At 43.2% G+C, this 24085-nt stretch overlaps 3 protein-coding genes across 3 annotated transcripts in view; 2 read left to right on the top strand and 1 right to left on the bottom strand.

The window, feature by feature from the left end:
* nxn (nucleoredoxin) overlaps positions 1-5557 on the top strand; it is an 82674-nt gene extending 77117 nt beyond the window's left edge. Inside the window, exon 8 of the mRNA XM_060887917.1 lies at positions 4628-5557. Coding sequence (XP_060743900.1) covers positions 4628-4810 — 183 coding nt within the window. The 3' untranslated portion in view covers positions 4811-5557. The remainder of the gene's footprint in view (positions 1-4627) is intronic.
* Positions 5558-6955: 1398 nt separating this feature from the next.
* Positions 6956-16231, bottom strand: mrm3a (mitochondrial rRNA methyltransferase 3a). The gene is made up of 4 exons (XM_060887916.1): positions 15777-16231; positions 9722-9966; positions 7593-7760; positions 6956-7518 (listed from the first exon to the last, which is right to left on the bottom strand). The coding sequence occupies exons 1-4, from the start codon at positions 16169-16171 to the stop codon at positions 6992-6994; spliced, it is 1335 nt and encodes a 444-aa protein (XP_060743899.1). The 5' UTR covers positions 16172-16231; the 3' UTR covers positions 6956-6991.
* Positions 16232-16512: 281 nt separating this feature from the next.
* Positions 16513-20954, top strand: glod4 (glyoxalase domain containing 4). Its single transcript, XM_060887918.1, has 9 exons — positions 16513-16664; positions 16798-16847; positions 18526-18646; positions 18808-18952; positions 19192-19328; positions 19798-19884; positions 20003-20116; positions 20419-20505; positions 20591-20954. The coding sequence occupies exons 1-9, from the start codon at positions 16572-16574 to the stop codon at positions 20654-20656; spliced, it is 900 nt and encodes a 299-aa protein (XP_060743901.1). The 5' UTR covers positions 16513-16571; the 3' UTR covers positions 20657-20954.
* Positions 20955-24085: the final 3131 nt, after the last annotated feature.

Genomic DNA, 24085 nt, shown 5'->3' with positions numbered 1-24085 from the left:
GGCATGTGAATGATGATTATTAGATAGAGGTCCCAGTTTACTAGCCACTACCTCCGTAGAGCGGAGATTAAATCTCTAACATTGACTACATTAATGCTGGCTCACTAGGTTACATACTTAAGATACCATGAGTTTAAAACATTTGTTCAATGAAGTTACAATGAAAAAGTGTCAAAGGTTGTTTTCTTTTTTTTTTTTGTTTGTTTTTAAATGCAAAAGATAAGGAAAGAAGTCCTTACCAAGTATTTACCATGAGCATGAATGTGATTGGCGGTGGCTTAGTGGTTAGCACGTTGGCCTCACACCTCCAGGGTCAGGGTTCCATTCCCGCCTCCACCTTGTGTGTGTGTGGAGTTTGCATGTTCTCCCCGTGCCTCGGGGGTTTCCTCCGGGTACTCCGGTTTCCTCCCCCGGTCCAAAGACATGCATGTTAGGTTGATTGGCATCTCTGGAAAATTGTCCGTAGTTTGTGATTGTGTGAGTGAATGAGAGTGTGTGTGTGTGCCCTGCGATGGGTTGGCACTCCGTCCAGGGTGTATCCTGCCTTGATGCCCGATGACGCCTGAGATAGGCACAGGCTCCCCGTGACCCGAGGTAGTTCGGATAAGCGGTAGAAAATGAATGAATGAATGAATGTGATTGGGTTGATTCTGAACACTGCCACGTTCCTAATTATAAAAGGTTGTGCACACTTTTATAACCAGGTTAATGCACAATACAGTTTCTATTTTTCACTTTTTCCCTCTAAAATGATCCTTACCGATTTCCACTTTAATATATCGCGTGCAATTTCACATACAAGTTGGAAAAGGTTCTGTGCATGCTTAAGAAAATAAGAATTCTAAGAAAATAATCCCATCTGTGCAGACCGATAAGGCTTCAAATTCTGCTGGTATAAAATTATCAGTTAAATTACTGTTAGAGCTCGTGTTGAGAAACAGAATCGGAGCACAACAGGCTCTGGAACTGTACTACAGGAAGGAGCGCCGGAAGACATTCCCTCAGTTAGTGTTTTGACGATGGCATCGGAGAACCCTGTCTAATGTGGACTTGTGATGGTCCAACAGATTTCTGTTGGGTTTTTCCTTTAATCAGTCACCCGTCTGTGTGTGTATACTGTATATATACTGAAACCAGCCTCGAGCTGGGTGTCCGTGGGTTCATGTACAGGATAGTAAGCAGAGATTTCGTATTTTGTGGCTACTGTGGTCCAGGAAATGGATGCATAGAACTTTATCTGGTTCAGCACACAGCCACAGATCTCTGCGACAGGCAGCATGGCATTGTGGGTGTTTGTGCATTTCTGAAAAGTAATTTATACACGTGTAGCGGCCTTGCAGAGAGGAGACACACGGCTCAGTGAAGAAAAGCAAGCAGGCTGAGAGATGTAATCTCCTCCTATCAGGGGGGCGGGAAGCCCAAGACATATTTCATGCTTCTTCTGCCAAGCCACAGCTTTAGAGTGTCTCCTCTGACTTTATCAGTTTGTAGAAGATTTTCTGACTTTGAATTTGTTTGTACTCCAGCGTTTTAGTCCCAGCCTCCAAGAGGACAATAGTCTCCATCTGGACTGGAAAAGGAAGCGATTATGAGTAATGTCAAGGCTTCCCTCCTGCCTGATAACCGTTTCGTCTGCAGGAAGTGTGTAATCATCACCACTGCACGGCCTTAGTATTTTCCACTGGTTTTTCTGTTGTTATTTTAACAAACATGTCAAAGGATTTGTAAGCGTTCGAAAATGAATTTGTGAGTCAGCACTGAGGCTGGTCGCTCTTTTGTCTTGCTGTCTAAACAAAAGTGTGCCTGGTCCATCTGAAAAGAAAAAAAAAAGAAAAAAAAAAGTCGTCACTGACCCTGTGCTCACATTTTTGTCCTTTTTAGGTAGCAAAACGTTAAAGTAGTTTAAAGGAGTCTCGAGATCTGATTGTGTGGTTTAATGCATTTACTGCTACGTGGACTAGCTCATGGTTTCATTGGAATGAAGTCAGAGCTTCAGAGTAGATTGAACAAGCTGAGATTTTTTTTTTTTTTTACATATAATCAGGCTTTTATTTTACCGCCACCTAGTGGTCGTTGGAAATATAACGTTTTCGACATGAAATCTCCACACGTCCAAGAGTGATTAAATGAGAGGGAAATGTGTGTGTGAGAGAGAGATTGTGTAGTTTTCTATGAATTTTCAAACCTTTCTATTTCTGACAGAGTGAAAATTTGCAGTGAGTTAATAAGCGTAAAGATGATTGGTTTGGTGTAATATGTACAAGATATATGGCTTTGTGTGTGATGTTCACTACATGGCCAAAGGTTTGTGGACACCTGATCGTCACACACTCGTATGCAGTTCTTCTCAAGATCATTTAGCATACATAACGTCTTCCTTCACTGGACCCTGTTCCAGCATGACAATGTGAGCTCCATGAAGAAGTCCTGCACAGAGCCCTGACCTTCAGCCTCACCGAACGTTTGAGATGAACTGGATCACAATGCAGACCAGATCTCCTTGACCAACATCAGTGTCTGATCTCACTAATGCTCTTGTGGCTGAATGATCACAAAAACCCACACTCACAATCCAGCATCTAGTGGAAAACATTCCCAAAAGAGTGGAGCTTATTATAACAGTAAAGGAGAGACAGTAAAGTAGAGACTAAATCTGGACTGGGATGTTCAACCAGCGTAGCGTGTAAGGATGTGGTGGTCAGATGTCCACATCTTTTTGGTGTATAGTGTATGGATGTATATTTGGTGTCGTTAAACTGAGGAAAGTTGAAATAATAGATCTGGAGAAAAAAGGTATAAATGTATTCAATCTCTCACACCCTCTCTCTCTCTCTCTCACACACACACACACACACACACACAGATTGCACCCAGTGTGCTGCATCTCTGTTTGTTTTTTTCTTCTTCTGCTCACTAGGCCGTTAGATCCCTCTCGGAGGGGAGTCGTGTTTTTTTACCTCCTCCTGTTTTCTCCTGCTGGGGGCAGAGAGAAGAAAGCAAAACCGTCTCCTAGCTGCCATGCAGGATCTAATGAGAGATAACACTGGGCCCTGTGTGACTCCTCACCGCTGAGCCTTTCATGCTTTTAAAGTTCTAGCCACAAAAACCCCTTTGATTGTTGCTTATCAAAGTCCTAAAAAGTTGCTTCAAAGGAAGAGGCATCATTCAGCTTTAGTGATCATCAGAAGATGTTCCAGGTGTCCATGCATTAAAACTGTATAGAAAAACCAACAGAGCTTTGGGTTACGAGAGAATACGAGGTATAGAAAACAACAAAGACGAATAAAAGCCTTAAATTGTAGGGAAAAGCATTGAATTACAGACGGTGAGATTTACATAAAGCTGGTTTTTAAGAATAGTTTCCTGACTCGTATAATTTAGTGTACCAACTTAATGTGCCGCCTCAGAATTTTCATTATGTTGATGTAAAGGGGATCTTGATGTTTACTGTGACATGTTGTGATGTCACTGAGACTTCTTGTTAATATTGTTGCAAAATTCCAGGAATTTTCAAGCCTGGAAACTTTCCATGGGAATTAACGGGAATATATGGGAATTGACTGGGAATTTTAAAAAATGCAGAGTTGCCTATAACAAGGAACTTAACTGTAGTTTTCTGAATCTTGCAGCATAATTTTGTTTAAAACAACAAGATTTAATGCAATTTAAGTTGAATCTGTACCCTGCGTTCCTCGGTCACTTGCACACAGCACACTGCTTACTGGAGGGCCATTGAGGCCAAACCCCCTGCATGTACTTGCATTCTTCTATAACATGCACAGTAACACTTTATTTTAGGGTCATTTAACTAGTTGCTTCTTAGCGTGAATATTAAGAGAATTTTGGCTCTTTATTAGTACTTATTAAGCACATATTAATGCCTTATTCTGCATTACCGTATTCTACATTCTTAATTGTACTCAATACCTAAACTTAATAACTACCTTACTAACTCTTATTAAGCAGTAAATTAGGAGTGTTACACATACAGAGATAATTTTATGACCCTCCCTCACACACTCACAACCCCCTGAAATAAATAAAAAAAATCCTCCATATATCACTTAAGGGGGATTCACCTCCATTTTCCAGGCCTTGACTGCCACAGAAGCAGAGACCTAATAAGCTTGAGGAAAAATGCTTCATTTTACATTTTGATTGGGACTTTTTTAGAAGGGCAAGTGTGGGGGATGCTTTCATGTTACAGCAATTATAGGGAAATATGTTTATTACAATTATTAAGTTTATGCTTTTGTGTTACTCAATGAAAGAATCAGTTAAAGTTCTACTTACAATTAAATCAGTCAAGACGTCGTTTTAAAATTTGTATTACCTTGCATGCATGTCTGCTTATGACCAAACAAAATGTTTATTTGTTTGTATATGATATAGTTTATATAAATTTCCCTATATTTCCAAATAATTCCCATAAATTCCCGTAAATTCCTGTAAATTCCGATAAAGTTTCCAATTTGGAATATTTCCAAAAATCCCCCAGATTAAATTCCCGTGGAAAGTTTCCAGAAATTTAACGGAAACTTTCCGCCCCTTTGCAACCCTAGTTGTGATGTCACTGAGACATGTTGATGGTCAAGGCTTGACTGACAGTTTCTGTTGTGCCCCACAGGACGACATGAGCGACTCTCTGCGTGATTACACCAACCTGCCCGAGGCGGCGCCACTGCTCACCATCCTGGACATGTCAGCCAGGGCTAAGTACGTCAAAGACGTGGAGGAGATCATGCCGGCCGTGGTGGAGCAGTTCGTCAGTGACTTTCTAGCCGAGAAGCTCAAACCGGAGCCAATATAATGTTGGACAAACGTACATCTCCCATCAGCCCCATGACTTTCCACTTCCCTTCCTTTCCTCCTGTGAGACTCTGAAATGCTTCACTTTGTACTGACTCGTTTTTTTTTTTTGTTTTTTTTAAAAAACAGACACTACCCCAGAACCCCTGAGTATTTCCTTCCCTCCTGTGGTGCCTTGCATATTTACAGCCTGGATGGTAACAATTCATAAAAAGACTTTTCTCTTGCTGCAGTACATGTCAGATCTCAGAATGTAGATGAAACCTTACAGCTGCAGGACACTTGGATTTAAAACACTTTTTTTTTTTATTAAAAATGACTAAAACATGGCTTTTAGTTCCACTGCTTTCAGGTGTGTTTTTGCGGAACGCAGGACCTGCGTTTCAGGCTGCACTTTGGTCCTTATGGGTGCTGATTATACACGTTCATGGACAACCTGATATCTCTAAAGAAAACTTTCGTCATGGCCGTTTTATGCAGTCGGCTTTTCCTGATCCGGAAATTAAGCTGGTTATTTCTCCGATAGTTTCCTGATATTTGAAGTAACAAAGTAATTTTACCCTTTGTCACATTTAGTAATTTTTCTCTGAAGGTCCAGTTTAATAAACAAAAAATAAATAAAAGGCACATAATAGCATTTAACAAGCTTCGATACTAAATGTAGGCATTTATTAGTGTAAAGCTTCTGTCTTTCCTTCATTGTGTTTCTGCTGAGCCCTGGCCATTAAAACTGACTGTCTCGGTCCTGTGTCTCGTCTCGTCTCGTCTCGTCTCGTCTTAAACACAATCTTCGATATCAGGAACTAGAATCTTTCCCACCACAGAAACATATATAATGATCAGAAAATAACTTTCCTCGCCACAGAGACTTTGGGATCGGGAATTTTCAGGTTCTCTTTGAGGTTTAGCATCAATTAATGTTTAATTAATTAATGATATAGAGTTAATGTTAAAATGTTATACACTCAGTATGTGTTTCCTCCTACTCCCCATGCCTGGCAGTATATTGGTGACGCAAAATATTGTGTGTGTGTGTGCAGTGACCCCTCTATGCCTCATGCCCAGGGTTTATGGGAGAGTCTCCGGCTCCACTGTGGATAAACCAGGATAAAGTGCTGACTGAACGTGAAGGAGAGTTTTAATTGGGCTCAATTCACCAGACGCCAAAAATGGCTTATAACTGAGACAGAATCCAAATGAGCGTGCACGTAGAAGTGTGTGTGTGTGGGATAGCCTGCATGTAGGGGGAGAGTGCGCGTGTATGTGTGTGTGTGTGTAAGAGAGAGAGAGACAGAGAGAGATAGATAATGTGTGCATGCTTGTCTTCATGTAATGGACTGGTGTGTTGTCCAGACTGTATCCGTGCCCTCACTCCTAGGGATCCGGTTCAGGACTCAATTGCCCCCTTTCCACCAAAAAGAACCGAGTGCTGGTTCAGAGCTAGTGCTGGTGCTGGTTCAAAGTTGGTTCCACTGGCGAACCTTCTAAGAACCGGTTTGCCTTTCCACCGGCTAAAGAGCCATCACAGATCCGAGTCTGACGTCACTGTATACGTGTCACGTGTCCCAGCAACTTTAGCTCAGCAGCGGCAAACACAAAAACATCAACAATGGCGGATGTTGCTTTACAGTTAATGCTCATGGCTTTGTGAACCTACGTTAACATCCAAACGTGGCGAATCCAACGTGTACGTGCAGCTCCATGTAATCTGTATAAACGGAGGTTGTAATCGAGAAAGTACATAACGTTATTTTATCATTAACACAGTAAAAAGTTAGCCTTAGCATGTAGCTACTTACTATCGTGTGCTGATAATGTATCATATTGCGGTAAAGTAAAAGTGTATTAAACATTAGTATACTTAAGGTATATTATCAAATGCGCTAACGGTAGCCCCGCCCACAGCTCCGCCCACAGCCCCTGACACAAGCGGTTCTTGAGTCTAGACCAGCAACGTTTTGGTGCTACTTAAGAACCACTTTTCCTGGTTCAGAGCCGGTGCTTTGGCTGTCGGAAAAGAAAGAACTGGTTCTAAATTAGGCTCCGAACCAGCACTCGAACTGCCTCGGTGGAAAAGGGGTAAATGTGACCCTTTTCAGGATTAAGTGCTTACTGATGAAGAATGAATGACAAAAACCAACAGAAATGTCAGAGACAACCTTTAACATTAGAGAAGTGCTGATCAGTGGATGAAAGATTTTCCTCTTCTTGATTTCTGCACAAATTTCATCAACTGCCTTCGCCCTTCAAATAGCAGGATGCTAGCCATCATGGCTGAATTCAGACGCTCGACTCCTTTAGCCAGAGGAACGACGAGTTTACGTCCGTCTGTTTCCTCGGCCAGCTGGAGAGCCTCCGTGCTCGGTCCACGTGTCTCGCCGCTAATCACTAGAGCGGTGTTTCTTTGTGCCCAGTTCTCATGATACACCTTCTGCTCCACACGTGGAGGAGACGTCTCCTCATCAGATTCATCAGAGTCTGATTCTGTGTACCCCTCTGACACAGCATTACTGCAAGTCTCTCCCAGCTGTTGAACCTCTGTCTCACGTCTCGTCACGTTCCCGCTTCCTTCGCCCGCGACGTGGACAGTCACTGGCTTCGGTAAGTGCTCTAAAACAGTGTCCCAGTCCAAACCAGAGACTATGGGTAGACGGAAATGGGCTCCCATCGCAGCACGCAGAACTTTGGGCTCCCATGGGTCCACACAGCCTGAAAGAGGACGGAATGTTAGCTCGGAACTAAGCCGTGAAAGCGTTTTATACCCTAAACGCACACTGCCTTACCTCGAGTGAGAAGGACGCGATCGCAGCCGGCTGCAGCGGCACAGCGCAGAATGGTGCCCAGGTTTCCCGGCTCTCGCACCTCATCACAGATCAGGAACAGCGGGACGGACTGGAGACGAAGATCTTTGGGGAACGTAAGCCGGGATTCGTCAGGTTTTGAGAATATGGCTAGAAAAGTGGGAGGGAGATTTAAAAAAAAAAAAAAAGGTATTTAGGAAGAAATGAGTCTCACAAAAACAATTTGATTAAAAAAGTGGCGCAGGACTGACAACACATTCACATAATACACGTAACTTTTGTTTGGTCATTCTGCTGCTGCCAACGTCTGGAGTCCTTACTATCCTTATTTACTATTAGATTTAGGAAGCTACTGAAGCAAAACGATTTCAGACACCTGACCTCAGTTCAGTTCACCTGCTGGTTATAGTGACTATATAAATCCTACAAACATTCCACAACTCCTTCCTAAGCTGTAACATTAATAACGTTTTTCATCAGGAGCGACAGACAACAGAAAACATGATCCCTCCACCCCCCGATGCCAAAAACAGACCTGCTTTTTATGCAGCTTTCAGACCGACGATGCACCGTGTAGATTACAGAATATCAGTATGTTACGCTCTAACTAGTGAGCATGTGCACGAAACAGGAAGTCATTTGAGATTCAGACAAAGTGTGTGTTGGGATATTGACTAAGAAATATATATTTTTTAAGCGTTCACTTTCTGTGGTTTATGGGATACAAAGTTTTATTATATAGGTAACTACTTAAAGTAGGCAAATTAATATCAAAACAGATCTAATACATACTTTAAGAAATAATTCGAACTGATTTTAATGGGATTTTTTGGTGACCCTTTTTGGTGGTCCTGTTGCAGCGACTTATGGCATTTCCGAGACTCCCTTATTCACGGTGACCTACATTTATGTCTCTTATACAGCTGAGCAAATGAGGGCCTTAGAGAAGTTAAGGGCGTTAAGGGCCTTGCTCAGGGGCCCAGCAATGGCAGCTCCCAGGTGGACCTGGGAATCGAACACACAACCTTCTGATAAGTAATCCAACACCTTAAACACTGAACTACAACGTCCCCAACACTTCTTCACTCTCTGCATGGTCTAATGCTGCATCGTCTCCAGCTTCTTCTGACCCTCTAATGTTTGGACACAAACAAATCTCTGGTACACAGCTGACATAATGTCGTGGGAATAAAACATAACGGACTGTCCGAGGGGGAGTCGATTATTTTCCTACAAGATCGTGTCCCGAGGTGTTTTATTCTTCTCGTTCCACAGACATTTACAACATTTAAACCATTTATAGTTCATGTTGTTGAAATTCCACATTACACATTAAACATTAGTTTGCGTTATCACTTACTATAACAAGTTGTTCCTTTACCAGTCTCTCTTTCCTGTCTCCGTGTCATGTTACCTAGAAACTGCAACATCCTCTAGCCTGAAGATGCTCACTGACACTTATAAAGTGACATCGGACGCTCCGTCACTTTCATCATACGAACAATCAGACTGTTATTGTCCTTACGTTATGGTGAAATATCTGCCCTGCGCATGCATCAGAGCCGTTTCCATAGCAACAACAGTTAATTCACTGTGATTTCAATTTACAGTCAGAACAACTGTCTGAGCTGCTTGTGACAAAGTGAATCAACACCTTCCAATAAATCAATTCTATTTTATTTGTATAGCGTTGGACAGCGAAGTAAAGCAGCTTTACAGAAATGTAGAAATCCATGAAAGGTATTGATCATGCATTTTTGAGCAAGCCAGAGCTGGAGGTGACCAAAAACTACCATGAGGTAGAAACATTTACAGGAACCAAAAAGTGTGATTAAATAATGAAATCATTTTCCTTCTGTAACCGTGTACTATGTGGGTAAAAGCTGCATGTCCTCAGCCATCCTCAGGGTTTCTGATTGATTCTGTCTCGGGAAATTTCATGGCTGTGAATGAAGCGTCCAATCAGACACGAGAATTCAACAGCAGTGTGTATAAAATAAGTTAACTCATATCCACATGGCCTGAGCAAACCAAATAACTTTAAACCACAGGCTTGAAGCCACAAGAAGATACTAAGAACTCTACAAGTCCAACATAATGTGGCTACTCACCGATAACCCCCTGTGGAGCGACCAGATCAGACCAGACTTTGAGGTCCTCAAATTTGACTTTGACCAAAGATGCCTGGCCCAGTTTGTCCAGTGGAAGCTCTCTGAGGCGCTCCATTCTGCTGAAGAACAACATCTGAGGAGACGCTCCAGCAGCCATGGCGTCGCAGATCAGACGCTTCCCCTCCAGCAGCACTTTGCACTCCTGCTCTCGAAATGCCCTGGAGCGGGCGACACTCACCATCTTCCTGAAAAACAGGAGATCGTTTCACAGCTAGAATAACAGCTACTGAGATTTACATGTTCTCTGGCTTCTTCCTCAACAGTCTGGCCTGTCAGTCCTTTCTGAGGAAGGCGAGGCGAGGCGAGGCGATGAGAGGAGAGGAGAGGAGATTAAATGTAAGTTAAGGGGAAACTGTTTACATGTTAGAATATAATGTTTAGCTGTTTTTCTCCTTTAAGGAGAGAAAGAGACATTTCACACAAGCTTGTCTACTTTAACACATGTATAAGACTTATCATCTAACTCATACTAGTAATGTGGCTTTTTACTGAACATTTTCCTCACAGAAATAATTGTAGCAATTCACACCCCTAATACACACACACACACACACCTACACACACCCCTCACACACACACACACACCCCTCACTCACACACACACACACCCCTCACTCACACACACACACACACACACACCCCTCACTCACACACACACACACACACACACCCCTCATACACACACACACACACACACACACCTACACACACCCCTCACACACACACACACACACACCCCTCACTCACACACACCTACACACACCCCTCACACACACACACACACACACACCTACACACACCCCTCACACACACACACACCCCTCACACACACACACACACCCCTCACTCACACACACCTACACACACCCCTCACACACACACACACCTACACACACCCCTCACACACACACACACACACCCCTCACACACACACACACACCCCTCACTCACACACACCTACACACACCCCTCACACACACACACACACACACACCCACCCCTCACTCACACACACACACACACACCCCTCACTCACACACACACACCCCCCTCACTCACACACACACACACACCCCTCACTCACACACACACACACACCCCTCACTCACACACACACACACACCCCTCACTCACACACACACACACACCCCTCACTCACACACACACACACACCCCTCACTCACACACACACACACACCCCTCACTCACACACACACACACCCCTCACTCACACACACACACACCCCTCACACACACACACCCCTCACTCACACACACACACACACCCCTCACTCACACACACACACACACCCCTCACTCACACACACACCCACACACACCCCTCACTCACACACACACCCACACACACCCCTCACTCACACACACACCCCTCACTCACACACACACCCCTCACTCACACACACACCCCTCACTCACACACACACACCCCTCACTCACACACACACACCCCTCACTCACACACACACACCCCTCACTCACACACACACACACCCCCCTCACTCACACACACACCCCCCTCACTCACACACACACACACACCCCTCACACACACACACACACCCCCCTCACTCACACACACACACCCCCCTCACTCACACACACACACCCCCCTCACTCACTCACACACACCTCACTCACACACACACACACACCCCTCACTCACACACACCCCCCCCTCACTCACACACACACCCCTCACTCACACACACACACACACACCCCTCACTCACACACACACACACACCCCCCCTCACTCACACACCCCTCACTCACACACACACACACACACACCCCTCACACACACACACACACACACCCCCCCTCACTCACACACACACACACACCCCCCTCACTCACACACACACCCCTCACTCACACACACCCCCCTCACTCACACACACACACACCCCCCTCACTCACACACACACACACACACACCCCTCACTCACACACACACCCACACACACCCCTCACTCACACACACACCCCTCACTCACACACACACCCCTCACTCACACACACACACCCCTCACTCACACACACACACCCCTCACTCACACACACACACCCCTCACTCACACACACACACCCCTCACTCACACACACACACCCCTCACTCACACACACACACACCCCTCACTCACACACACACACACCCCCTCACACACACACCCCCCCCTCACTCACACACACACACCCCCCTCACTCACACACACACACCCCCCTCACTCACACACACACACCCCCCTCACTCACACACACACACACACACACCCCTCACTCACACACACACACACACCCCTCACTCACACACACACACACACCCCTCACTCACACACACACACACACACCCCTCACTCACACACACACACACACCCCTCACTCACACACACACACACACCCCACACACACACACACACACACACCCCTCACTCACACACACACACACACACCCCTCACTCACACACACACACACACACCCCTCACTCACACACACACACACACACCCCTCACTCACACACACACACCCCTCACTCACACACACACACACCCCTCACTCACACACACACACCCCACACTCACACACACACCCCTCACTCACAACACACACACACACCCCTCACTCACACACACACACAAACCCACCTCAACCACACAACACCCCACTCACCCACACACACCTCACCACACCACACACACACCCCCTCACCACACACACACACACCCCTCACTCACACACACACCACACCTCACTCACACACAACACACCCCCTCAACCACACACACACCCCTCACCCCACACACACACCACCCTACACACAACACCCTCATAAAGGTATTATCATGCATTTTGACAAGCCAAGCTGGAGTACCAAAAACTACCATAGATAGAAACATTTCACAGGAACCAAAAAGTGTGATTAAATACTGAAATCATTTTCCTTCTGTAACCGTGTACTATGTGGGTTAAAAGCTGCATGTCCTCAGCCATCCTCAGGGTTTCTGATTGATTCTGTCTCGGGAAATTTCATGGCTGTGAATGAAGCATCCAATCAGACACGAGAATTCAACAGCATGTGTATAAATAAGTTAACCATATCCACATGGCCTAGCAAACCAAATAACTTTAACCACAGGCTTGAAGCCACAAGAAGATACTAAGAACTCTTACAAGTCCAACATAATGTGGCTACTCACCGATAACCCCCTGTGGAGCGACCAGATCAACCAGACTTTGAGGTCCTCAAATTTGCTTTGACCAAAGATGCCTGGCCCAGTTTGTCCAGTGGAAGCTCTCTGAGGCGCTCCATTCTGCTGAAGAACAACATCTGAGGAGATGCTCCAGCAGCCATGGCGTCGCAGATCAGACGCTTCCCCTCCAGCAGCACGTTTGCACTCCTGCTCTCGGGAAATGCCCTGGAGCGGGCGACACTCACCATCTTCCTGAAAAACGAGGAATCGTTTCACAGCTAGAATAACAGCTACTGAGATTTACATGTTCTCTGGCTTCTTCCCTCAACAGTCTTGCCTGTCATCCTTTCTGAGGAAGGCGAGGCGAGGCGAGCGATGAGAGGAGAGGGGAGGAGATAAAATGTAAGTTAAGGGGAACTTTTACATGTAAGAATATAATGTTTAGCTGTTTTTCTCCTTTAAGGAGAGAAAGAGACATTTCACACAGCTTGTCTACTTTAACACATGTATAAGACTATCATCTAACTCATACTAGTAATTGTGGCTTTTTACAGAACATTTCCTCACAGAAATAATTGTGAGCAATTCACACCCCTAATCACACACACCACACACACCTACACACACCCTCACACACACACACACACACACACACCCACACTCACACACACACACCCCCACTCACACACAACACACACCCACACCCCTCACTCCCAACACCCCCCCATCAACAACACACACCCCTCACTCACACACACACACACACACACTCCCTCACACACACAGCACACACACACACCCCCTCACACACTCCACACACACACACCCCCCTCACTCACAAAACACCCCCCCCCCACTCACACACACCCCCCTCACTCACACACACACACACACACACACCCCTCACTCACACACACACACCCCCCTCACTCACACACACACACACACACCCCCCTCACTCACACACACACACACACACCCCCCTCACTCACACACACACACACCCCCCTCACTCACACACACCCCCCTCACTCACACACACACACACACACCCCCCTCACTCACACACACACACACACACCCCTCACTCACACACACACACACACACCCACCTCACTCACACACACACACACACACCCACCTCACTCACACACACACACACACACCCACCTCACTCACACACACACACACACCCACCTCACTCACACACACACACACACACACCCCTCACTCACACACACACACACACACACACACCCCTCACTCACACACACACACACACACCCCCCTCACTCACACACACACACACCCCTCACTCACACACACACACCCCCCTCACTCACACACACACACCCCCCTCACTCACACACACACACCCCTCACTCACACACACACACACCCCTCACTCACACACACACACACCCCTCACTCACACACACACACCCCTCACTCACACACACACACACCCCTCACTCACACACCCACACACACACCCCTCACTCACACACCCACACACACACCCCTCACTCACACACACACACCCCCTCACTCACACACCCACACACACACCCCTCACTCACACACCCACACACACACCCCTCACTCACACACCCACGCCCCCCTCACTCACGCCCCCCTCACTCACGCCCCCCTCACTCACGCCCCCCTCACTCACGCCCCCCTCACTCACACACGCCCCCCTCACTCACGCCCCCCTCACTCACGCCCCCCTCACTCACACACGCCCCCCTCACTCACACACACCCCTCACACACAAGCACCCCTCACACACAAACACCCCTCACACACAAACACCCCTCACACACAAACACTCTTCAACCTCCTGCCATGTTGGAAAAGGTATCGAAACATTCAGGCCCTCACAACAGTTTCTTCCCACAAGCCATCAAGGCTTCTCAACACTCAGAACTGAACTGTTACCAAAACACACACACACAAACACACACATTCATTCAATTGCTGTTTTACGCACATTTCAATACCTCATCCAACTGCTGCTATAACAGAAGTGTATATATGTTACAACCCTTTGCACAATGTACTCATACTTTGTGCAAAGGTGCTATTTTGTGTATCTGTCCTATAGTGTTTCTCTCACACTGTTTGCACACAATGCTCTTTATGTGGCTAGAAAAACTTTTAACGACTATAAGTCCTCAGCCCTGTGTTCTATGTAGCACTGGAATTGAACATGTTTTCAGTCGTTTTCAGGACACTAATCAGTATTAAATCACAAATTTAAATATTAGTCAAAGATGACACAAGTAAACACAACATGCAGTTTTTAAATGAAGGTTTTTATTATTAAGGGAAAACAAAATCCAAACCTACTTGGCCCTGTGTGAAAAAGTGCTTGCCCCCTAAACCTAATAACTGGTTGCTCCACCGTTTGCAATAACTTGTGTCTCTGTTAAAGCGATGTGGAGGAATTTTGGTCCACTCATCTTTGCAGAATTGTTGTAATTCAGCCACACTGGTGGGTTTTCGAGCATGAACTGCCTTTTTAAGGTCATGCCACATCATCTCAATAGGATTCAGGTGTGTGTGTGTGTGAGTGAGAGAGAGAGAGAGAGAGAGAGAGAGAGAGAGAGAGAGAGAGAGAGAGAGAGTGTGTGTGTAAGAGAGAGAGAGAGAGAGAGTGTTTGTGTGTAAGAGAGAGAGAGAGAGAAATATATATATTATATATATACAGACAGACATAGAGAGAATAAGAGAGAGAGAGAGATGAGTAGATGGGTGCAGGAATGAATGAGACACTCACGCAAGTCTCTTGTCTCCAGGAAGAGCTTTGTCGAACCGCAGGCCGTCCAGCTGCTCCCTCACACTTTGGTTCTTCACCATCACCCTGGGAAGATTTCCACTAGACTTCCCCACCCCTGATTCAGTGGGTTTTTCTTTAAGCCTTTGTGCATCTGTTTTGTCAGGACGCTTCTTCTGAGCCTTAGGGTCATGTTCACGCTGCTTGTTTTGCTCTGGTGGTTTAATAAGAGTCTCATGTTTATCCCCGGGATAAAGGACTGCTACAGGTCTCCGCCTAAGACCTCGTATAAATCTTCTCGAGTTTACAAGGACGACGTTACAGCCCCTCAATAGCGACGACCTCCGTTCAGTAACGACCATGAGCTCGCGACTCACGCTGCTGATGCGCGCCGCCATCTTTGTTGTTTTGGGATGACGTCACAGATTTTAGGGGTGGTACCAAAGCCGCATATAAAAGTGTCTCCCAAATTATAATTTTATTATTTTTAATTATTTTTCACTTTTTAAATTACGATAAAACTTTGAAGTACCTTAATAAATACTTTTATTAATGCGTTTATCGTATTAATAAATTAATTGTTTTATTGTCACAGGTTTTACACAACGTTTTATGAATTATTAGTTTAAATCTGAACGCGTTTGTTATGTTAAATAATAAAATCTAGGTATTTTTTGCTACTCTTGGTATGAACACCAAGTCGATTGTTATTATTGTTTAATAATTAATCGATTGTCGGGAACACCGATGTGAGATCAGGCTGATTAATCGAGCCCAGATCAAAGCAGTGCAGTTTTAATGATGGCGTTCAGACGAGTTTTGCATTTTGTGTTTAAAGTAGGAGACAGAAGCAAGACAGCTGTGTTTTACAGGGATGTCCTTGGTATGAAGGTAAGTCTGCTTCTGTAATGTACATGCAATGCTGGACTGTGCAATAATCTGCCTTTTACTGGATGTTTACTAAAGGATAAAACTTGAATCATGTAAAATTGTTTATTTCTTATGTCTTAATTCTGTTGTGTAGATTTTACGCCATGAGGAGTTTGAAGAAGGCTGTAAGGCATCGTGTAATGGGTGAGAAACTGGCTGTTCTACCACTTTACTGGGTTGACAGATCCATATTAAAAGCAGATGATCAGGAAGGAACCTCTGAACCTTATTGCACATTTAACCTTTGTGTGTGACTGGACATTATGAACAGAGTTAAAATAAAATAAAAAAAAACACTTTAGTTGTCTAAACATATACTGCAGCAGGAAATCGGGACATGAAAGCCCAGTGTTAAAGGTGTTGGATTACTTATCAGAAGGTTGTGAGTTCGAATTCCAGGTCCAACGAGCTGCCACTGCTGGGCCCCTGGGCAAGACCCTTAACCCTCTTTGTTCAGGTGTATAAGAGACATAAACGTAGGTCACCGTGAATAAGGGAGTCTGGGAAATGCCATACGTCGCTGCAACAGGAAAAATACAAACACACAGTAAATTTGACATTTCGTTCCAGCTTCAGGGTCACCAAATAATAAGATAAGATAAGGTATACCTTTATTCGTCCCACAATGGGGAGATTTCTCTGTTACAGCAGCAAAGAAAAAGAAATGCAAATATATAAAGACAATATACAGTATATACACAACACAATGTATAAATACAAAGAAGAAAAAAAAGACACCACGAGTAAGTAGTTACACTAACAGACATATTGCACACGGGTAATATTGCAGGTTTTTTTTTTTTTCATTTCTGTTATTGCACATGTTTAAAAATATTTTGTTATTGTTTATTATTGCAGTTAAACAGTAATCCAGTGTGTATTTATGGTGACTGGTTCACTGGGAGCAGCTTTGGTTGTAAAGTCTAAAAGCAGCAGGGAGAAAAGAGCGTCCGTATCGCTCCTTCAGACACTTAGGATGTAACAGTCTGTCACTGAAGGAGCTGCTCAGAGCTGAAACCTTTTCATACAGGGGGTGAGAGTCGTTCTCCAGCAATGATGATAGTTTTGCTACCATCCTCCTTTCTCCCACCTCCTGTACAGTGTCCAGAGGAATCCCCAGGACTGAGCTGGGCTTCCTGATCAGCTTGTCCAGTCTCTTCCTTTCTGCAGTAGAGATGCTGCTGCACCAGCACATGACACCCACTAAAATCAGTTTGAATTATTTCTTAAAGTATGTATTAGATCTGTTTTGATATTAATTTGCCTACTTTAAGTAGTTACCTATATAATAAAACTCTCTTCGTATCCCATAAACCACAGAAAGTGAACGCTTAAAAAATATATATTTCTTAGTCAATATCCCAACACACACTTTGTCTGAATCTCAAATGACTTCCTGTTTCGTGCACATGCTCACTAGTTAGAGCGTAACATACTGATATTCTGTAATCTACACGGTGCATCGTTGGTCTGAAAGCTGCATAAAAAGCAGGTCTGTTTTTGGCATCGGGGGGGTGGAGGGATCATGCTTTCTGTTGTCTGTCTCTCCTGATGAAAAACGTTATTAATGTTACAGCTTAGGAAGGAGTTGTGGAATGTTTGTAGGATTTATATAGTCACTATAACCAGCAGGTGAACTGAACTGAGTTTGAGACGTCACACTGAGGTCAGGTGTCTGAAATTCTAAAAAACTAGAATTAGAATAGAAAAATACAATTGCTCAGTTGTATAAATTGAAATAAAAATGGAAGTCACTCTGGATAAGGGCGTCTGATAAATGCCATAAATGTAGTGATGGAAATGTTATTTTTTTCAATTCCAGACCTTATGATGGAAAGTGGAGTAAAACCATGGTGGGTTTTGGTCCAGAGGATGATCACTTTGTAGCAGAGTTGACATATAATTATGGAGTCGGACAATACAAACTTGGCAATGACTTTTTGGTACGTTTATAATTTGTCTTCCTCTGTATGTAAGAATAATCGTTAATGATACAGCTTTATTCTTCTTCTCAGTTTTTGTTACACAACAAAGTAGCAGAGTAGTCTGTATACAGTTCCATTTAGCATAAGATATCCATATAATATCCATTATGTCTGCACAGGGTTTCACCATACAGTCGAGTCAAGCTGTCAGTAATGCCAAGAAGATAGGCTGGCCTCTTACTGAGGTCGGAGAAGCGCTGTACGTGACAGAAGCACCTGGTGGATATCCGTTCTACCTGATCGACAAAGATCAGCCAGACTCTGGTATGTGCACTGAGATCTTAGATCACTAACAGGAAATGAATTTGTAAAAGTATTCTCTTTGGTTCAAGTACAATATCATCAATATAGGAGTAGATGTATTTTAAAGATGGTGCAGACATCCGGTGCAAGTGCATTTCAGTGTTTTCTAATAATTTGATTTAACCAAGATTCATTTTGTCCATTTAACAGATTTTTCTGCTTTTGGCAACTTTTCTAATGCTAATATTTCTCTTAAAAAGACCCGGTTCAGAAAATCACCCTGGCCGTCTCTGACCTGCAGCGTTCTGTACATTACTGGTCCTCGCTGCTGGGAATGAAAGTGATGGAAAAAAGTGAGGAGAAGAAAAGTGTACTGATGGGATTCTCAGAAAGTCAGGTTGGATAAGAAAGGCCGCTTTCTCTGTGTGATTATCTCATTTATAAAATACACAAAGAGACATGAGACACGAGTATGACCTTTAATGTCTAAATGTCATGTGATCAGGGTTTCTGGTTAAATATAAACAAGACGTATAAGCATATTCCAGGCCATGATCTGGTCCATAAGTATTTGGCATTACATAGCACATTTTTTTCCTTTCTGCATAACGATAAGGGATCTGAAATGATGTGTATGTGATTGATTTGACATTCAGCTTTAATTCCTTCACAAAAACATGGCATTAACTGTTTTGGAATTAATCCCTCTAGTTTCATAGGCTCAAAAGTAATTGGGCAATTGACTGATAAGCAGATTCATGTCCATGTGTGGCCCGTTTTAACATTATTTCGCATACAGGTATTTCTGAACCGCACCACCGTATAGCTTCAATAATGCCTGATTTTATGCTTGTATTGGTTTCCAGTGCAAACTGGAGCTACAGGATATCAGAGCTCCTGTGGATCATGGAACCGCTTTTGGCAGGATTGCGTTTTCTTGCCCACGAGAGCAGGTGATGTATCAGAGTAAACTACTAAACAAAACTAACGCGCCTCCTAACTCAGAAGTAAAACATTGCTCGCTAGTGTTATTCTGCCATTCTAAGCCATCTATCTGTTACATTTCTCCAGTTACCTGAAATTGAAGCTCTGATGAAAAAGGAAAAGCAGACGATCCTGACGCCTCTCGTCAGCCTGGACACTCCGGGGAAGGCAACTGTAGAAGTGGTCATTCTGGCTGATCCTGTGAGTCTTTGTGGACGGATTAGACGTCCAATTTCATGGAGAGGATACACAAAATATTACAGTTTGTCCGCAGACCAAGCAGCGAAATCAGAGAAGTAGACTCAAAGATCCCTTTAGTGTTAGCGTGTAAGGTAAAGTGTAATGCAGTACGTAGCAAATAAAAAAATCTGCTGACTCTATATAAGATAAATGAATGCTTATTCATACAATTTCGGGCAACATAGCAGACTGAAAATTCTATATATGATCAATATGAAACGTATCACATGTTTAAGCATGCACATGGCTTACATTTCACGTAGGACGGACATGAGATCTGCTTTGTGGGAGATGAAGCTTTCCGCCAGCTGTCTGCCTTTGACCCCAGTGGAAATGAATTGCTCAATCAGGTACTCAGTACTTTATTAAATATTCAGCTACAGAGAGGATCCATGGTTTATTTGTGGTTAATGTCATGCTTTGTTTCTTTCTCAGGCCATGGCTGCTGATAAGAGCGACGAATGGTTTGCAAAACACAAAAAGCAGAAAGCGTCAGCATGAGTCTTTTAATCTCTGCAGAAAAGTCAAAATAGCAAATTGATTGTTTATTTCTCCATTTGAAATTGTTATCAGAATTAATATCTGTTTGTCTGGGTTTATGTGCTTGTGTTGATCGGAAGTTCCATGCGTCACATAGAGATTTATGTTTGATTTGTATTTGTTTATAAAATTATTCTGGAAAGATTAAAAATATAAAGTGCTAAAATCTCAAAGCTCTTGAGTTTTGCTAGTTTAGCAAAGCATTAAGAATAACGCTTGTTCCTCTGGCTTTAATAAATTTTGGACCTTGATTTAAAAATTCTAAAGAGTACTCATTGTGAGAGAAAGCTGAAGTGTTAATATACACTCAGTAGCTACTTGATTAGGTACAACAACCTTGTAGATACACTCACGGTCCTCTAAGAAGGTAAGCCAATTATACAGGCAAATTTGCATACATTTGCATGTGGTTTGTGTAGTGGATCTTTCTCAGCACAGCAGTTACTTTGACATGGGTGCGTGCGATTGTGCGTGTGCATTTTATATGTGTATTAGTCATCCTCCAGACCTTACTAGTGAACTGTTCTCCACACAGCAGTGACATTCGAGTAAAAAAAACAGTTTGCACAATCAAATAATCTAATTAAAAAAGATAATAATAATTATTATTATTAATATTAAGTCATCTTACAGCTGATGTCCACTTCTCAAATCTGATTGGGCAGAAGGGGAGATTATTTTTCTCTATCAGCGACCACAGTAGCAGTGAGATCACAGGTTAATACATTAATGCCTGCCCTCTAATACATTAGTATTTCAATAGTAACAGCTCATTCACAGAGACTTGGAGTATGGAGAACATGACCTCATAACATATCTCTAATATTAAACCTATGTATTAAAGCATATACACAAAACTCTTCATATGATGAACTTTTTAGTTTGAAGATGTTTATGTAAGCATCACTAATGCTTACATATGCTTAAAACGAATCAGTCCGATTTGGTGAACTGGTTCATCCAGTTCACCAAATCGGACTGATTCGTTTTAAACAGTTCGCGTCTTGAGTCAGCGCTGATCCACAAGTTAGTAAAGTTACTCACTTTTGGTCCATGCCTGACAGCCCCTCCGACTCTAAATAAACTAATATCCCGGAGTAGGGGTGGGCGGAATGACCAAAAATCTGTTTCTCAGAATAAGTTATTTTATTTCATGGTAGCGGTATATATCACAGAATAATAATTTTTCAGGTAAATCAACAAAAGGAACATGCTTAATATATTAAATACCACTTTAACACTTTAAAAATAAAGAATAGGCTTTCTCGTCTTATTTTATTAATTGTTCTCTTAGTTAGCATTAGTAGTGAATGAGACTCTCAACTTTTAGATCAACCTCACCATAACAATAAATAGGCCTCATTTTTAGAGTTTAAAGAGAACAGAATTTTTATTAATATCAGAACAGATTATTAACTTTCTCAAAGCAATGAAATAAACTAAACTTCAGTAACAGAAAACAAATTTTGCAGAAAGTATAAAAATGTAAACATTTGAGGAAAATGTCAGAATCTAAACTACTACTTCTTCTTTCGTCTTTTCCCTTCGAATCATCTCTCTCCACCTAACCCTATCTTCTGCATCCTCAACACTTTAAATTAATTACATCCATATACCTCCTCTTTGGCCTTCCTCTTTGCCTCCTACCTGGCAGCTCCATGTCCAACATTCTCCTACCAATATACTCACTCTCCCTCCTCTGAACATGTCCAAACCATCTTAAAATGTCAGAATCTAAACACTTGTTCTAAAAACAAAATACTGAATGTAAACACTTCTGAGGCTCAAAAAATTCTGACTGTAAACACTTCCTGAGAATAAGACAATTTTAACTCTTTTTGAAACATTTTAAAAAAATCTAATAAATATAAACACTTCAATAAATTAAACACAATAAATAAAAAATTCTGTCAAACAAAACAATTACAAATTGTGTGCAAGAAAAACAAGCTGGTCAACTCTCAGGTTTTAGTGCTGATCTGCGGCATGTGACAATATCCCCACTTGTGCAGAAAGCACGCTCAGATGGAGCACTTGTGACAGGGATGCAAAGAGATTTTTTTTGCCAGGTTGGCCACACGTGGAAAATTAGCCTCGTGCTGCCTCCACCATTCCAGGGGGTTTGTCTCACCATCCACTTCAACCGCTTGTAAATAGCTGTTCAGTTCCATTTCAATGGACTCCCTTTCTGATTGGGGGACAGCTTACTCGTGCTAGCATGGCTAACGGTTACATTCGTGTGAGAGTTTGCAAATCACATTTGTCTGTTCTTTGTCAGCCTTTGTAAACCCGAACCACGTCCATAACACTGATGTCGCGCCTCGTTTCACAACAAGTTCCTGCTCTGGATTGGTTTGTGGGATCTCTTTATCAGCATGCATGTTTTTCTCCATGTTTTTCTTCTTATCTACGCTTATGTGCCGCTTCTCAATAGTTCTAAGATTCAGGCGTGCTACACGTGAGGTTAACCACGCCCACTAATTTAAATTTCACGGTATGCACGGAATAGAAAAACCTGTAACGGTGTACTCCTGTACACTGAACTGAGACATGTTGTGCTGAGAGAACTGTGAGCTCGAGCTGTTGATACTGCGCATGAATCACTGAACCGATACAGCGAATCATCAGTACACTGAACTGAGAACTGTTTCTTTCGGACGCGTCCGACATACTGAGAACCGACGAGCTGTTGTTACTGCGCATGCGTAAATCACTGAACTGATACAGTAACAAATGTAAATGGTTATGATTTAATGTCTTATCAATGTATGAGTGTTTAACTCAGGTGCATTAGTTTTTGAAACAACTGATGGAGCGAAATAAACATTATTGCTTTTTTCTGTAAGCTTTTGTAAGTTGCTGAAGATTAGTTTATTAATTTTATATCTTTAAGACACGTAAAACACCCACGTTTGCACATCAATGCCTGTACTGGGTGTTTTAGTTGCAAAACTTAACTTTAGTTGAATACGTTTCTTACATTTATGATTATAAAGAACTTTTCAAATGTGTTAAATTGATTGTATTAATATCTGCCGGCAGCGGCGGGATGAAGGAATTTACGTCATTACGTCAGGACGTAAAAGAACTGCTGAACTGGATTATTGAACTGGTTCATTAAAACGAACTGTCCGAAAGAACCGGTTCACGGAAAAGAACCGAACTTCCCATCACTAGTAAGCATTATGGAAGGAGTCTCCAGTGTCAGTAACCGTGTTCAGTCTACAGTACAAAGGGGAAAAAAAGAAAGGCAGGTGAAATTACTCTTTAAAAGGTAGGGTTTCGATTTTTGAAAGCCAATGTCGACATTTGAAATCACCAAACACGCCCCTAACCCAAATGGGTCCCACCCCTGTATTGATAGCTCCGCCCACACACACATACGTAACC

Source organism: Tachysurus vachellii, chromosome 15 (assembly GCF_030014155.1).
Source record: "Tachysurus vachellii isolate PV-2020 chromosome 15, HZAU_Pvac_v1, whole genome shotgun sequence".
Lineage (NCBI taxonomy): Eukaryota > Metazoa > Chordata > Actinopteri > Siluriformes > Bagridae > Tachysurus > Tachysurus vachellii.
The sequence above is the reverse complement of the archived record's forward strand: the minus strand, read 5'-3'. Positions and strand labels throughout refer to the sequence as shown.

Coding starts and splice junctions, on each gene's coding strand:
- mrm3a (XM_060887916.1), bottom strand. CDS start 16,171: ATGGCGGCGCGCATCAGCAGCGTGAGTCGCGAGCTCATGGTCGTTACT. Junction 9,967..15,776: donor CCTGGAGACAAGAGACTTGC/GTGAGTGTCTCA, acceptor CCTGTTTTTCAG/GAAGATGGTGAGTGTCGCCC. Junction 7,519..7,592: donor TCGCGTCCTTCTCACTCGAG/GTAAGGCAGTGT, acceptor GTCCTCTTTCAG/GCTGTGTGGACCCATGGGAG.
- glod4 (XM_060887918.1), top strand. CDS start 16,572: ATGATGGCGTTCAGACGAGTTTTGCATTTTGTGTTTAAAGTAGGAGAC. Junction 16,665..16,797: donor GGGATGTCCTTGGTATGAAG/GTAAGTCTGCTT, acceptor TCTGTTGTGTAG/ATTTTACGCCATGAGGAGTT. Junction 19,329..19,797: donor TGGGATTCTCAGAAAGTCAG/GTTGGATAAGAA, acceptor ATTGGTTTCCAG/TGCAAACTGGAGCTACAGGA.